The 16,525-nt window shown below is 32.7% G+C and overlaps 1 protein-coding gene across 1 annotated transcript; it reads right to left on the bottom strand.

Annotated features, from left to right (window-relative positions):
* Nucleotides 1-485: 485 nt before the first annotated feature.
* On the bottom strand, nucleotides 486-2,130 carry LOC108451700 (probable 2-oxoglutarate-dependent dioxygenase AOP1). The gene is made up of 3 exons (XM_017749360.1): nucleotides 1,763-2,130; nucleotides 1,044-1,365; nucleotides 486-752 (listed from the first exon to the last, which is right to left on the bottom strand). The coding sequence occupies exons 1-3, from the start codon at nucleotides 2,128-2,130 to the stop codon at nucleotides 486-488; spliced, it is 957 nt and encodes a 318-aa protein (XP_017604849.1).
* Nucleotides 2,131-16,525: the final 14,395 nt, after the last annotated feature.

Raw genomic sequence — 16,525 nt, 5'->3', positions numbered from 1 at the left:
ATGTTATATAACTATATGAATATGTTATAAGCTCATGACATGTAATTGAACTAATCTATTTGATGTTTTCGTTGAATGTACCTAAACGTATAAGATGCCAAAGAATTGTCATATGTGTACCAATGTGCTTCTATTTCTAAATTGTTGTAATGTTAAGGTAAGTTAAGTAAATTTCATATGGACTTACTAAGCATTCAAAATGCATACCAATTGTCTCTATTTTATCCTTATAGATTGTCTGTTTGCAGAATGTGTTGGCTACAATATAATATATATATATTTTTGGTGAATTTTAAGTGGAAAACAAAGTTTTAATAATAACACGATTTATGCAACTTGAATCTAGATCACGATTGAGACAGTGAACATTTTGATTATCACGCTAACACACGGAATTTTATGATATAGTGATTATTAATTGCCAAATCTTAAACATTGTAATAAGCAATTTGGCTACAATATAGTAATTATTGACGGGCCAAATCTTAGACAGCACAATAAGTTTTAAGAGGAGCTATAACAGCCCCAGATCTAAAAACACCTTTAGCGACTTCGGAGGAGAAATATTTCAAAAATTCTTCATGGTTATGAGGTTTGAAGAGCATGGGATTTTTGTCATCCACAAGCTCAGTTGGAACCTTTACCATGTAGCCTCCTCTTACAGTTGAAAACAGTCCAAGGCTATACCTATCTTCGTTAGCCTTCATCAAGACACGATGATAAGGAGAAGACAATCGACCATTTAACCATACCTGCAACAATATAAAAGTTTATGTTCAAGTCAAGCTATTTAAACACTTGTGACCCGTTTGGCTGTTAGTCTAATAGCATGATAAAAAAAGTTTATTTAGTGTAAATTTAACTTGAAATTAGAGATAGGAGTAAAACTTTTTTCAAGAATTAAAACATTTTCCTTCTCTTTGCTAGAAATAAATATGGGAGTGAATAAATATTACAAATTGAATTAATATATTTTGCTAACATATATATTAAAATATGTGTAAATATTAATACTTGATTATATCAAAATAAGTGGAACTTACGCTAAGGCACTCTCCAATCATGACTATGAAAGAGTTGGGGGAAAACTTCATATTCATCCATTCACCATCTTTGTTTTGAATCTCCAATCCATTAACCTCGTTTTGATACAAAAGGTTCATCATATTAGTGTCACAGTGTGCAGGTACCCCAATGGTTTGCTCGTTGGCTTTTGTCTTTTCATATTTCATGATCCTCAGTTGATAGTTTGCGATGTCAGTGAGCTCATCCATGTATTTCTCAAGCCCAAAACTCTCCAAAATCATCTTCAAAATTGTCTTTTCTAACTCTGATGTTAGTTGAATGAAAGATGCCAGAATTTCACTGCCAAACACAAAGCAAATAATTAATAAAAACCAAGTCTACTAATTTTGATAAAGGGCTTTTTGATAGAGGGTTTTATTAAGAATTAGATTGTATTTTATTTTTATATGTTAAATTAAAGAGTAAATTAATTTTTTGTATTAAAAATTTTGTCCATCTGATCTATTATTAAAAATTAGTTTGGTGAATGAAATAACCAAAAAATTACACTTGACTATCTCCTGTTTCTCATGTTGGTGTACAAGAATTAATTTTTAATAGTAAAAATAAATTAATAGAAAGATTAGTTTGATTTTTTATCTAAAGTAAAATAATTAGTTTGTCCAGTTATTTAATAGAGAAAACAAAATGCATTATGACTTGTATTACAATTTCTTCCATGGAATTTTTACCGTACCTGAAAGCTATATTTCCCTGAGGCCATAAACTGGTGGTGAGGTATTGTTCAATGTTTTCAGCAATATAAGCATCATCCACCGCCATGCTTTGAAACACACCAGATGGAGGACACGAATAGCCACAAAAGGGCTGATCGGAAACAAACAGTTTTTTTGTTTGTAAAGGCAAGTCAAAGACCTCTTGCAAAGCCCCAAATACTGCCTTTCGAAGCTCCAGGATTGGATCAAACAAAGCCTCGAAACAACCGTACTCCTCCAGTGCTTCCCGAACTTGGGATTTCACTAAATCCCATTCGGGGCTGCCCGGTTTCAGGTTTTGGTTTGAGAAATCTATGACTGGAACCATTGCCTGAGTTGTTGAGCTCATCTCTGTGTTTATATCAAACAATAATGCTTGAATGGTACCTTTTATATACAATCCAGGAGATTTATAAACAATTTTTTTTTTTTTGAAAAAAAAAATCTCTATTATACAAATAATTTATACATTGAATAGCGATATTAACTATCCCAGTTAGATTGTTTTTTTCCTCTCTTGTTGCTGTTATTCGTCTGTAAGTAGCAGCCGGCCGTCACAAATCACAACCATTTGGATTAATCTGTTCACATAGACACTGACGACTTCGATATGCTTACGAATGATATATATATATATATATACTATTTTGAATATTGCGATAACATTTGAATTGAATATTTTAATTACTATTTACAATGAATAATCAACATAGTTATTAACTTTTCGGGTTTAGGGTTTAATAGGTAAGTGAGGAATTTTTGAAAATGGAGAAAGATCCGATAACAGTTTCCTTTCACAACATTTCGGTGACCATGCACTGGAAAGGTTTATGGGCATTGTTTAGGTACCATGGAGACGTCATTGATGCATTCATTCGGGCGAAAAAAAGTAAGAATGGAAGAAGATTTGGTTTTGTGAGATATGAGAAAATGATGGATGCTCAAAGGGTTATAAGCCGATAAAAAGATTTCGTCATTTTAGGGAATTGGATTTCTGTAGACTTAGCAAGATTCAAGGGGAGAAGACAAGTTTGGGGAAAAGTTTCTTTGGAAGGGATACCAAAACAGCAGCAGGTTGTTAATAACGATGCAGGGAAGGAGAAAGTAAAAATATTGAAAGATAGTAGAATGGATTTAGGAGAAAACTCCATGAGAAGTAGCAACGATTTGAGTAAGACAGAAGGTAAAGATATATTGCAAGGAGAGGAACTTGATTAAGTTGGTTCAGGGACATGATGACAACGAGCAACTGTGAAAGCTTCAAAAATGCCTGGTAGGAATTACTTCTATGTGTTGTGATACAAAGAGTTTAACTGAAAGAATAGCTAGAATTGGATTGGGGGAGATTAAAATCAGAAGGACTCAAAGAAGGCATTTTTTGATTGAAATACCCGACATGCAACTGTTAGAGTTATTAAAGTAGCACGATTGGACCGTATCTGAGGGAGTTTTTTTGTTAAAATTGAGCCTTGGTCGGAGAGCTTGGCAGTGAAGGAGAGAGTATTTTGGATTGAAGTATTAGGCATTCCCTTACACTGTTGGAACTATACTTCTTTCAAAAGAATAGTTGGAGTATGGGGAGAATTAATATTTCTCGATGAGAATTCGACGATGGTGAAAAGTTTCGATAAAATGTTGATGCTGGTATCCACCAAGCAACTAGAAAGGACTGATGAGTTAATCTATTTAGAGGTGGGGAAGGTGAATTTTCGATTAGAGTTATTGAAACAGGACTGTCGGAATTTTTTGACGAATCAAGCAGGGGTTATGGAGTGAAGGATAAAGAAGAGTGGGAATTAGTGCAGGAAAGGGATGACACCATTGTGTCAGATTCTAAATCGGCGACGAGGACAAGTCCGGAAAAGGCTTCAGAAGAGAGACAAAATCTGAAGGACGAAGCAATTAATGTAATCATCCTTGAGAAAACAAACGTCAATGTTGGGTGTTAGAGTTCTGCAGAAAATGTTTTAAGAATGGAAGAGGAACAGTTGAGTGGTTATAGGGCCGGTGAGAAGGACAAAAACTGTTGTAACATCCGGGCCTTGGAAGATGTCAGCAATATGGGCTTTCAAGTAGCTGAATTAGGCCTAGTAAATCAAGTTGGGGGTCAAGAAGAACGAAGGGATGATGAAGTGGCAGTGGACTTGGAGAATGTAACGGGCCAACAGTTGGGGTCTGGAGGGGGATCAAGTTCCATTATCATCCACGAGCAGTTGGGAAATAAGGATGTGGTGGTTAAAATTAGAGAAGAAAGAAGAAAGGGCTTCTGGTGGGGAGTCACCATCAATTCTTAATAGGAAGAAACAAAAATTTAATTGGGATTTAGCATTAGAGGCGATGAGCGAGAAGTTGTCGATGAAATTATTAGGTTAGAAGGCCTATAGAACCGTGTGACAGGGGGAAAGGTGGGTCGCGACCTTGACTCAAGAAGGCTAGTATGTGTAAGTTCTGTGGTTTTCTTTTGTTGTTTCGGTGATTCTCTCTTGGTGGTGGAAAAATGAGGATTTTGTCTTGAAATATAAGGGGTATGACTCCAGAGGCTAAGCTAGACTATGTTAGAAGAGTGATATGCAAAGCTAAAGGGAATATGTGCTGTATTCAGGAATCAAAATTAAACTCGGTTACTGCCGATATTTTTAGGAAGGTTTGGGGTGATGATAATCTTGAATTTAGATTTTCGGTAGCAGAGCGGTCTTCTGAAGGTGTTATAAGAATATAGGATAAGAGTACTTTTTAAATAGGTAATTATTTCATTTATAAGAGATTTGTATTAGTGGAAGGTAAATGGATTGCTGAGGAAATGGAAGCATCCTTGATTGATGTTATGTACCCAATGGGGTTTCGAATAAAAAACAACTATGGAAGGATATTCTAGAATTAAAGAATTCACTTGATAGTCCATGAACCATTGAAAGCAACTTTAATGGATTTAGTGAGGTTCAGTGGGACATATTTTCTCTAGGCCGTTATTGGATTCGGAAAAAAGTATATTGAGTAGGTTGAAATCATTGATTGGGAACTTGGTGTGGATTAATGAAAAAGACGGGCAGTTTTGTAATCATTATTTTTCCAAGAGATTATGGAACTGAAATGATGGCGATTGAGTGAATCCCAAATACGAATTTTCTGACCTGAGGGGGCGTGCAATTGGATCTGTCAAAATATGGTTGTCCGTGGTGTGACAGGGTGACGGAGAGTGTAAATTATTGTTTCTTTCAATGCAAATTTGTTAATGGTTTTAGGTGCAAGATTTTCCATTGCTAGGGTTTTCAATGGAAACCTGTTAGGAGTTTTGATGATTTCTTTTCGCTATGTTGTAAAGTGAATTTGACAGGACTCCATAAAAGCTTATGGCTGATATCGATTTTGATGTCATGTTGACCCATATGGTTGGCATGTAAGGATAAAGTGTTTCACAGAACATTGATGACTGTTGATACACTGTTGTTCCATTCTAAAATAAGATCTTGGATAGAGGCAAGGGCGGCTCATTATGTCTGTTAATTTTTGGAAGGATATTGGTGGTGTTGGACTATGAAATGTAGTTCGTTGAGAAGCATAGTCAACAAGAACATTATTCTGTGGAAACCACCTTCCCCTGGGTGGATGAAGTTCAGTGTCGCAGGTATCATAATGGAGGATGAGGCGGGTAGTGGTAGGGTATTGAGAGACAATAAAGGAGTGGCCTATGCTATGTGCTCTAGGCCGATTGAGGCTACGGGATTGGGAAAGGCTGAGGTAAGAGCCATAAAAATAGTCGTGGAGATGTTTACGAGTATGGGTTGGCATGAGAAAGTTCCTCTAGTTATTGAATCTAGCTCAGTGTTGTTCTGGAGTGGTTGTTGGCTAGGAACTATAGACCGTGGATGTTGCGGAATCTATTCGTTGGTATCGGTTGTGATATTAATCTGTTGTTGCATGCTCAATTCGCAATTATGCAATGACAAGGTAATATTATGGCTAATGCTCCGACAAAAGCAAGTATAAGGAGACCTTCGCTATTTAAAGCCTGATGGTGATTATTGTGATTGTTTGAGTTGTTATTGGCTGCTTCAAGTCGTGTTGTTTTTCATAATGTAAGACTACTATGGATGTTCTGTAATCTTGTCGTCTTTGAAAGAGGTTGGATTTCTCCAACATATTTCTATATTTGTTGTCTTTTTGTTGACTAAGCAAAACAAAAATTATATATTACATTAGGGACGAAGCTAAAAATATTTTTGGGGGTTAGAACTAAATTGTATATTTTACAATAGTAAAAATAAAATTTCACCATTTTATAACCTATATATTGATAATTTTAAACCATTATATCAAATTTTTATTATTTTTGGGCTCCAAAATATAATTTTACCATTATTAATTTAAAATTATATAAATTATAAAGGGACCTAAAAGGAAAATTTTCCATTTTCGAGGGTTGAAGACCTTGCCAGCCCTTAGCTTCACCTCCGTATTATATTTTATAACTTAAATTTTTAATTTGTTTAGACTATGAAAATTTGATAGGTGACAAAAAAGTATTTGTGAAAAGTAAAATTGCAATATAAATCATTTCGTCTTTTTAATATAAATTTTAATAATATTCATGAGTTATATTTTCATAATAAATCTTTTCAATTTATTTATAGTTAATGATTGAATTTATAATTTTACGTAGTTACTATAAAATTTTAAAATTATGTACATAAAGTGAATTATCAACATGTAAAAAAAATATAAATTTATAATACCTAAGTAAAAATTGTATGAACATGAACATATAAAAAAATGGTTGGATGTAATAGCTAACCGAATAGTGAATGGTTTAGCAACCTCCACTTATTCAACGGTTTATTGAGTTTTTTTTTTCATGATTTTTTATACAATATCTAAAACTATTCATAATCTCTTTCAAAACTTAAAAACGAAGATAAATACACTTTAATGTGTTCGAGTCCACGTACTTCTGTATTAATAGTAATACCGATACCAATCAAATTAAGGTTTTGTCAAACTTTCATGATTTTTTTATATTTAAAAGTTTAGAAGTTGATGTAGGAAATTAATTAAAAAAATTAAAAAAAGGATGACCTCTGTTATGAGGATAAAATTTTGAGAAGAGATGAACATCTATTGACAACAATGATACATTTTTTTCTCAGCCAATGTAAATTTTTTTTTTTTAAATCCCACAAAGGGAGGACTAACCAAAAGGTTAGAGATAAAGAAAATACACCATACTTAAAGACAATAACAGTACAACTACAGTCACCTATAAAACACACACAAACACAAAATAGCATATTGAAGCATTTACAACCCCTCAAAAAACAACATCCAACACCCTCATACGAAAACATTAACAACATAAGGAACCTAAAGTATCACTCAAATAAAACCTTAATGATCACTAACATCAACAAAAAATTACATAAAGAACCAGCTCAAGAGCATTACTTCTTTGTAAAAATCAACGAAAATCACCCTTTCAAAGTATTGAATAATGTGATGTCATCAATGTTGTATTTGATCAAAGTGATTAAGATGGATGAATCAAGGTAGACTAATAGTCATTTGATTAACATGCGTGGATATACTTATCTAAGATGCATGTATGTATTAGAGTCACATTACTTACTAGATGCATGAATAATAAACAATATATAGTCACTTGCAACAACTATATAAAGGGTTTGTATATGGTGAAACCATGGTAGAAGAAGAATGAAAAGCAATGTCCTCCAACATTTTCCGAAAACTATCATGTGATACCAAGGTCTCAATCTGATTTAAACCATAACTGCCCAGTACTCATTGGTCATAACCAAATTGCCGAAGCACCATTAACGACGAATAACTAATCAGTCTCTAAATATCAATTAACGGAACCCAAAAATGGTTCCCACGTTCGATTAAAATTGAACTCTTGAGCATTTATGGGCCTCTCCAATCTACATTTAAGTGAGTTAGTGTAGCACCTCGAATTTTAGGGTTAGAAGTTTTTAGGTTTTGTAGTTAGGGTCAGTGAGAAGGTTGCGCTATTGTATTTAATGGGGTATGCAAGTGTTAGAATGTGCTTGCTAGTCTGATGGTTAAGTGTGTGTTAGCTTACCTTTAGGTCCTTGGCTTGAGTTCTTGTGTGTACTTTTTGGAGGAATATTTTTGTTCTGTTCTATTTTGTTGTGTTGTTTTAATTTAATATATAATTAATAAATTATTTCTTTATTTATTTTTAGTTTGTCTTTGGGACGTTCTTTTTTCTTCTTTACTGTTATTTTATTTTATTTTCTTTTTATTTTTGGTTTTGCTTTTTTTGCTATTTTTTATTCTTCTTTCTTTCGCTTGGGGAAAACGGTTTTCGCTGCATAGATATCGAAGAATTTCGCTTCTCCATCGTCGAATCAGGTGTGGGTTTCGTATCTTTTTTGTCTTATTTTAGAATTTTACATCAACATTATGAAAAGTAAACATCGTGTGTGTGAGTGTTCACAAACCTGTTAACATTATGAAAAGTCAACATTATGAAGTTTTTAGGTTTTGTAGTTAGGGTCAGTGAGAAGGTTGCGCTATTGTATTTAATGGGGCATGCAAGTGTTAGAATGTGCTTGCTAGTTTGATGGTTGAGTGTGTGTTAGCTTACCTTTAGGTCCTTAGCTTGAGTCCTTGTGTGCACTTTTTGGAGGAATATTTTTGTTCTGTTCTGTTTTGTTGTGTTGTTTTAATTTAATATATAATTAATAAATTATTTCTTTATTTATTTTTAGTTTGTCTTTGGGACGTTTTTTTTTCTTCTTTACTGTTATTTTATTTTATTTTCTTTTTATTTTTGGTTTTGCTTTTTTTGCTATTTTTTCTTCTTCTTTCTTTCGCTTGGGGAAAACGGTTTTCGCTGCATAGATATCGAAGAATTTCGCTTCTCCGTCGTCGAATCAGGTGTGGGTTTCGTATCTTTTTTGTCTTATTTTGGAATTTTACATCAACATTATGAAAAGTCAACATCGTGTGTGTGAGTGTTCACAAACCTGTTAATTTCGATGTTGTATCATTGTCTTATGCTTAGAAATTGTGTGTTTTGGTATATTTTTGAATTATCGAGGGTTGGGGAGTGCTTCATGGCTGATAACATGTTTTTTGGGGCTATTTTAGGGTGGTTTCGTGACCACACGGGTGGCTACATGGGCGTGTGCCGATATACACAGCCGTGTGCTTTTGGGAATTAGGATTCCTGAGCTGACTTGGGCATCACACGGCCTGGCCACATGGCCGTGTGGTCGATTTGGGAATTTTGTCGATTTTTCACACAGCTGTGTCCCTTGGGCACACGGGCGTGTGTGTTTGGAGATTAGGGTTTGAATGATTTGGTCCACACGGCCTGGCCACATGGCCATGTGGCTAATTGGGGATTTAAGGATTCCACACAGGTGTGCCAAAAAGCCAAGTATAATTACCCGAAGTACCAGATAGGATGGAATGTGAAGAGGAAGGGAAGTAGAATCTGTGGAAGCAACAATAGCAACTGATGAACTGGGTACAAGAAAAACTCCTTTGGAGTTGGGAGATCCACCAACCTCAGTAATTTCACTATTTTGACGATAGTTTTTACAAAAAACCTTGTTAGGGGCGAGTAATCTCCATTTTTTCCATGATAGAGACAAATCAAATAGAAAGGGAGCGAATAAGTACGAGTAGATCGACAGAAAATGGTGGGAGCAGTTTGGTCAAAAAAGTAGTCAATGACTCAAAATGGCTTGAGTATGATGGCTCGGCTTGGAGGCGGCTCGACTTGGGAAAAGAATGGCAAAATGTAGCACCCCTAAACCCGGCCCAGACGTTATGGCTGGATCCGACATGCCACATCGAAGCGTTCAAAACATTTTATATTGTTGATCCAGAAAAACCTACTTAGTGTTTTAAAAGATAATTTCATTATAGGTTAAAGTGAATGGAAGCTGTGCACCAGGTAGGAAATCGGAAAAGAGGAGGTGAGTCTATCGGACTACTTAAGTACCAAGCTCTCTTCGGATCCAATCCTAGACATGCATACCGCCATTGCCACACCTTAACGTCATGTATATTTCTAGGAAACTGATTTGATTAAGTCATTTTTAGGAAAAGTGATTAATTTTAGAAAATACTTTCATTGCGGAAGCTTTGCTTGTTGTCGTGTTATTTTGAAATCAATTGTTGTTTTTTTTTTCTGAAAATGCGCCCTAAAGCTATCCAATTTCAACAGTTAAAATAAGTAATACATATCTTAGTAATACATATTAAAACTATCAAAAATAATTAAGCGGCCTTATTACATTTAAAACCCAAACCTCAACGTAAATAATAGGATGTCCAGTTCACTAGAAGAAAACCAAACTTTCAGAACGGGTGGCCACTCCAAATTCCCTCACAGCTCCAAGCCTACTATGGTTGGGGATTTCCTGCGTGGATGAAAATAAAAGGGGTGAGTTTGGGGAAACTCAGTGTGTAAGGAAAACCCATTCAAAGCCCAAGTCACTCAAGCCCATTGAGCCTAAGCCCATTCAGTAATGAATGGTCTGGGCGAGCCCTTTTCAGATTACAATAAACGGGCCTTAACCCTTATTCAGATAACAGATGGCCCATAGGCCCATTTCAAAATACATGCAACATCAGTAAACATATGCAAGCCCATTTGGGTATGATGGTCTTGGTCCGAGCCCTTTCAGATTACAATAAACCGGGCCTTAGCCCTTATTCAGATAACAAGATGGCCCATAGGCCCATTTCAAAATACATGCAACATCAAGAAACATATGAAAGCCCATTTGGGAGACTACTCAACCCACCAACCACTACACTCCACCCGTACCAGCCATACACTCCATGTGGGAATAGCTCAACCCACCCATTTAACACTCCACGATTGCGACATTGCCGCTCGATTATCGATAAATTGAGGCAAAGCCTCCAATCGTGGACAAGCCACTTTCAGTACTTCCTCCGTCAATATCCCAATCCCATGCATCGATAATAACAACATGGCATGCATAAATAACAACGATCAAACATGCATTTAGGTCAATTTAACCCTAGGGGTATTTGGTAATTTATCTATTAGGGGTAAAGCGTAAATTTTCCACTTTTAAAGGTATTTCAATAATTTATCTATTTTAGGGTTTTTATGCATATTCCTACTTTTCACGTACTAATGAATCACGCACCGAGGGTTCTTACCGAATTGGGCAGTTGGCCCATCATTCCAATTTTGGCCCATTAAGCCCAAAAATATCGAGGCACGTAAATCATGCACTTTGCAGTCCAAACATTGCAGCTTACCAAAAACATTAATCGATTTACCTCACGAGCATTCAGACTTTTCATAAATCTACAAAATACCGGTTTTCGGCATTTCGACTTTTCGCTTTTGCCGATCTAGACTAAGAAAGAGGGTGTTAGTTACACACATTTGCGACAATATCTTGTGAGATCCACACACGAACCGCCTACAATTGGATTACTAACACGTTAATCTAACTATTCAAATACAAACTACGTATTAACCCCTTACAATATTAGGTCAACCACACCTACAGATCATAGTAAGCTTATAAGAAATCAATAAGCAACTCATTAACAAATTTTTGTCAATATTTACCACATAATCATAATTTCACTGCAAGCTGTCTTTCTGAGCAACAGTCACTAAATTATTTATAACTGGAGCTACGAAACTCCAAATCAAGTGCCGTTAATTTTCCTTGAAAATAGACTCATATATCTTCTATCCATAAAATTTTCAGAATTTTTGGTTTAGCCGATCAATACCAGATTTTTCTCAAAATTTCCCATGTTTCACTGTTTGACTAATCTGACCATCCTTCATTACGAATCAAATTTCTCATTGTACAGAATTCAAAATATGTTCTTGTTTATTTCATTAGAAACTAGACTCAATAAGCTTTAATTACATAATTTATTCACCTTCTAACTCATCTCTCACAATTTATGGTGATTTTCAAAAGTCACGTTACTGCTGCTATCCCAAGCAGATTTATTACCAAATCACTCTTTCACACATAACTCGCATGCATGTTATTTAAACATGTATATCACCAATCAATCATCACATATCTATGAGTTTACTTAAGTATAGTCTCCATTTCATCATTTTTAAAGCACAACATGTTAGCCGATTTTTCCCTTTAGCATCTAAGGCACATGTATGCTCATTTGTTTGGCTCAACTTCACCTATCTTCCATTTTTCATCAAAAGAAGTTCATTTTAATTCATGACTAAATGCTCACAACACAACTAAAAATCAAAATATACTTCAAGAGTTAAGGTAGAATCAAGAAGAATTCATGAACCTAAAAATAGAAGCAAGGTACCAAGAACTTACCTTCAATTTTCCTCTTCCTAATGACCAAATACTCAAGAGCTTTCTCCTCTCTTTTCTCTTCTCTAACTTTCAGCTATGATGAACAAAGATGGACAAAACTTTGTTCTTTTCACCCCTTTTTCTTTTAATAAAACTTCATATTTCATCCATTTAATTCTTTAATACAAAAGACATGAAGTTCTTATCATGAAACATTTACCTAACCCATTATCATGAAACATTTACCTAACCCATTATCATGGAATATTTACCTAATCAATTGTCATGAAACATTTACCTAACCCATTATCAATTTGTATCAATTTGTACCATAAATTATGGATATCAAGTGTACATTTTGTCTACAACAACATGATGGCTGGCCACTTCATGTAAAATGGGAGGTTTATCGTGCAAATCCTCCTAATTTGCACTCCTATTTATTTGGCCACTTCAATTTAGCCTATAGCATTTTCAAACATTTTCACATAGGTCCTATTTCATAATTTCACTCACAAATGACAAAATCAAAGCATGAAATTTTGTCAACATTCACAGAATTCCCAAAAATTGAGGCGTTACAGCAAAGCACGAGAAATAGAGGACAAAACTAGATATAGGACCAAAAAAATAGAGGAAAAAAAGAAAAAGAGGAATCTAAGCTCTTGATACCATGTTATAAACTTAAGAAAAAGAAAAAGAAATGAATTTATGTATGTCCATTACTGTACAAGTGCTAGGTATTTATACTAGTACCTAGGAACTATACATGAAAACTAACTAGACAAAAACCCTAGATTATAGCCTAACTTGCATGCTAGAATCATGTTATAATCGGATTTACATGCTAGAATCAAGCTAGAATTAGATTAATACAAATTTATATTAACAAATCCATATAGATCAGTTGCAAACAATGATAAATTTCTTTCTCCACCAGTATTCTTGAGAGCTTGCTTGATGGTATGCCAAGTGTAATAATATTGTTTTCAATAGTGTCAGAAACGATGGTTTCGGAACCCTAATTCCAATTATTGAGTTCATAAATATTGTTATTTAATATTTATGAGGTTAGTATAAAGTTTTATTAAAATTTGCTCTACTAATTGTTTCATTCAGATAGTAAATTAAGGTATAATAACTAAATTGTAAAAGTAGCAAAAGTTAGTCATTATAGAGTTTAAATAGCTAAGGGATCAAAATGGTGAATAGACCGTTTTCAAAAGTCCAAATGGTGGTGGATGGTTCCACACTTCAATAAATTTTGGGATAACTACTAATAGGCCTTTAACTAATTAAGGTTTAATTAAAATAAAAGTTGATTAATTAATTGATGGACCAATTAAGCAATAAAACAATTTTTAAATGGTCAAGCGATGGTGGGTGACATCTAGCACCCACCAATTTTGTTAAACGTGATTAATTATGATTAATTAAAGATTAATTAGTTTAATTATGATTTATTATATAATAACTTAAGTTTAAATAGTAAAATAAAATATGTGCGTCTTTTATTATTTCTTCTCCATCGTCCCTAACATGAAGAAAACCTAAAAAGCCGTTGTTAGATTCCAAACCATTCAACCCTTCAAAATTGATCAAGAATTGAATCAATCGAAAGATAGTCGAGAAGAAGGCAAAATTACAAATTAGTCCTTAATGTCTTGTTTGCTTGTTGTTTTTCTAGGTAAGTTCATATGTAACTTACTATGTTATTTTAAGGCTATGTTTGAATTATATTATAATGTATATTAGTTTAGGTTGAATGTAATTTTGGTGATTTTGGCATCTAAATCGTAAAGTATGAATGATATGGTTATTATAAATAGATATGATGTGTGGATGGATGATATGTAAATGATGGCAATACAGGGATTGAAATGAATTAAAAATTGTAATAGTGCCTGTGTGAACTTAGTAAACGATTAGGATATGAATGACGTGCCATTAGGGTCCCAAAATGGAAAACAAGTGTTTAATCAGGGATTAATACGATGGTTTGAGATCCAACATTTGTTGCGAATTCTTTGAAGTTAGTGTTAGCAGCATCGTACTAAGCTAGTGTTAGCAGCCCGAATATGTCAAAACATGTAAACAAATCATCCCATGTATCCAAGTTCAATTTACTTTGGTTCTCCAGATGAAAGACAAAAATGAAAATAGTATTAAACGAAAATGAAATATTCGGAATGAATATATATATGAATGAAATTGTATATTTGTTACAAGTTGAATATGATTTAGTTAGTATATGTTATATGATGGAATGTTATATAACTATATGAATATGTTATAAGCTCATGACATGTAATTGAACTAATCTATTTGATATTTTCGTTGAATGTACCTAAACATATAAGATGCCAAAGGATTGTCATATGTGTACCAATGTGCTTCAATTCCTAAATTGTTGTAATGTTAAGGTAAGTTAAGTAAATTTCATATGGACTTACTAAGCATTCAAAATGTATACCCATTGTCTCTATTTTTTCCTTATAGATTGTCGGTTTGCAGAATGTGTTGGTCAGATCATTTCGAAGCTCACACTATCTAACTATTGACTTAGTATTCTTTTGCTCATTTTAATCTTATGTGACATGTATATAAGTGTTTGTATGTGTTAGCTTGGAAGGTTAATTTTGATCCTTATTCGATTCCAAATTAATTTTAAAGCATAAGTAGGCTCGTATAAGACCCAAGGAGAGCGGTATAATGTGATCATGAACTGAATTGGTTACATTTGTATGGTTTATATTTAAATTGAATGTTAATTGTCTATAGTTGCTCCAGCAACGATTGTAGCATTTCGTAGCTCGGACCCGACGATCGAGTCTAATGAAGGGTGTTGCATTTAGTGGTATCAGAGCTACAAATTAGTCGATTCTAAGACTGGAACGTAGCGCATACAAGGCTAGAAAATACATATGCCACAATAATTTGTGATAATGTGACGCCTTTTGATCCGATTTGAATATGTTTTTCTTATAGATATATAATGTCGGCCGAATTCAAAAGAATCGAATTTGATAAGGTAGTTAGTAACTAGTAATTACTACATTTAGAAAGTCTATATTTATTTCTTTAATTAAAAAATTATTTCAATTACACACTTATAAAACCTAAAACACTACATTTATTAACTATTAATACTTCATTTGTTAATTATTAATTACTCCTGTGTAACTACTTCTAATGATTTTATAATCTTAAATAGAAAGTGTTACAACGTTTTAACTTTTAACATCATTCATTTAACTTTAAATCATATATATATATATATATATATATATATAATATTACGATGTTTTAACTAAATAAAAATAAATAAATATTCATGTTTATATTACAATTTTTAATACATGATACTCCTTATTCAAACACTTATTTTCAATTTTAGTAAATTACTTTTTCGTGCCTTGCCTTTTAATTTTTTAATTATTTCATGCCTTTTGTTCAAATTTATTTTCTTTAATTTTTATTTATTAAATATAAAATTTATTTTAAATAAATTATTTTTTATTTTAAGAATTTACTCAATTTAATTATCTTTTATATTAAAAATACTTAATATTAAAATTTTAAGCTTAAAACATTTATCAAAGTAAATTTAGATTTTGCTCAAAAATAATAAATTTTAATTACAGTTATTGATTAAAGTAGAGAAAATATAAATATAAAATTATAAAAAATTGAGTATTAAAATTTGTACATTAAAATAAATTAATTTTTTGGTACAAAAGTAAATTAATTTAACAATTTATATATAAAGTAAATAGCCTATAAAGTATTAATAATATTTTTAAAATTATAAAAAATAATATTAATATTTAAATTAGGAAGAATTTTGTATTAATTTAATATTAAATATTTTTAAGTTTAAATAACATTAGTATAATCTATTTAATTTTTTAAATAAATTTAAAAATATTTTGTAATTTCATTATTTTTTTCAATTCAATTCATTAATGATTTTAGAGAAAAACTAATACTATAAAATTAATATATACATTTAACCCATGAGATAAACTGCTAATATATATATATATATATATATATATATATATATAATATCCATTTAAGCATTCCATTGCAGTTGGATACATAAAACATGAAATTCTACATATACATATATATATATATATATATAGAAAGACCACAAACAATTTGATTACAATATAATAATTATTGATACAATATAGTATTTATATTTTTGGTGAATTATAAGTGGAAGGCAAAACTTTAACAATAACACGACTAATACGACTTAAATCTAGATCATCTTTAGGAGAATGAACATCTTGTTTGTTAGGAGAACACACGAAATTCTATAATATAGTAATTATTGATTGCCAAATCTTAGACATTGCAATAAGCAATTTACCTACAATATAGTAATTATTGATGGGCCAAATC

Source organism: Gossypium arboreum, chromosome 5, assembly GCF_025698485.1.
Source record: "Gossypium arboreum isolate Shixiya-1 chromosome 5, ASM2569848v2, whole genome shotgun sequence".
NCBI classification, from domain to species: domain Eukaryota; kingdom Viridiplantae; phylum Streptophyta; class Magnoliopsida; order Malvales; family Malvaceae; genus Gossypium; species Gossypium arboreum.
The sequence above is the reverse complement of the archived record's forward strand: the minus strand, read 5'-3'. Positions and strand labels throughout refer to the sequence as shown.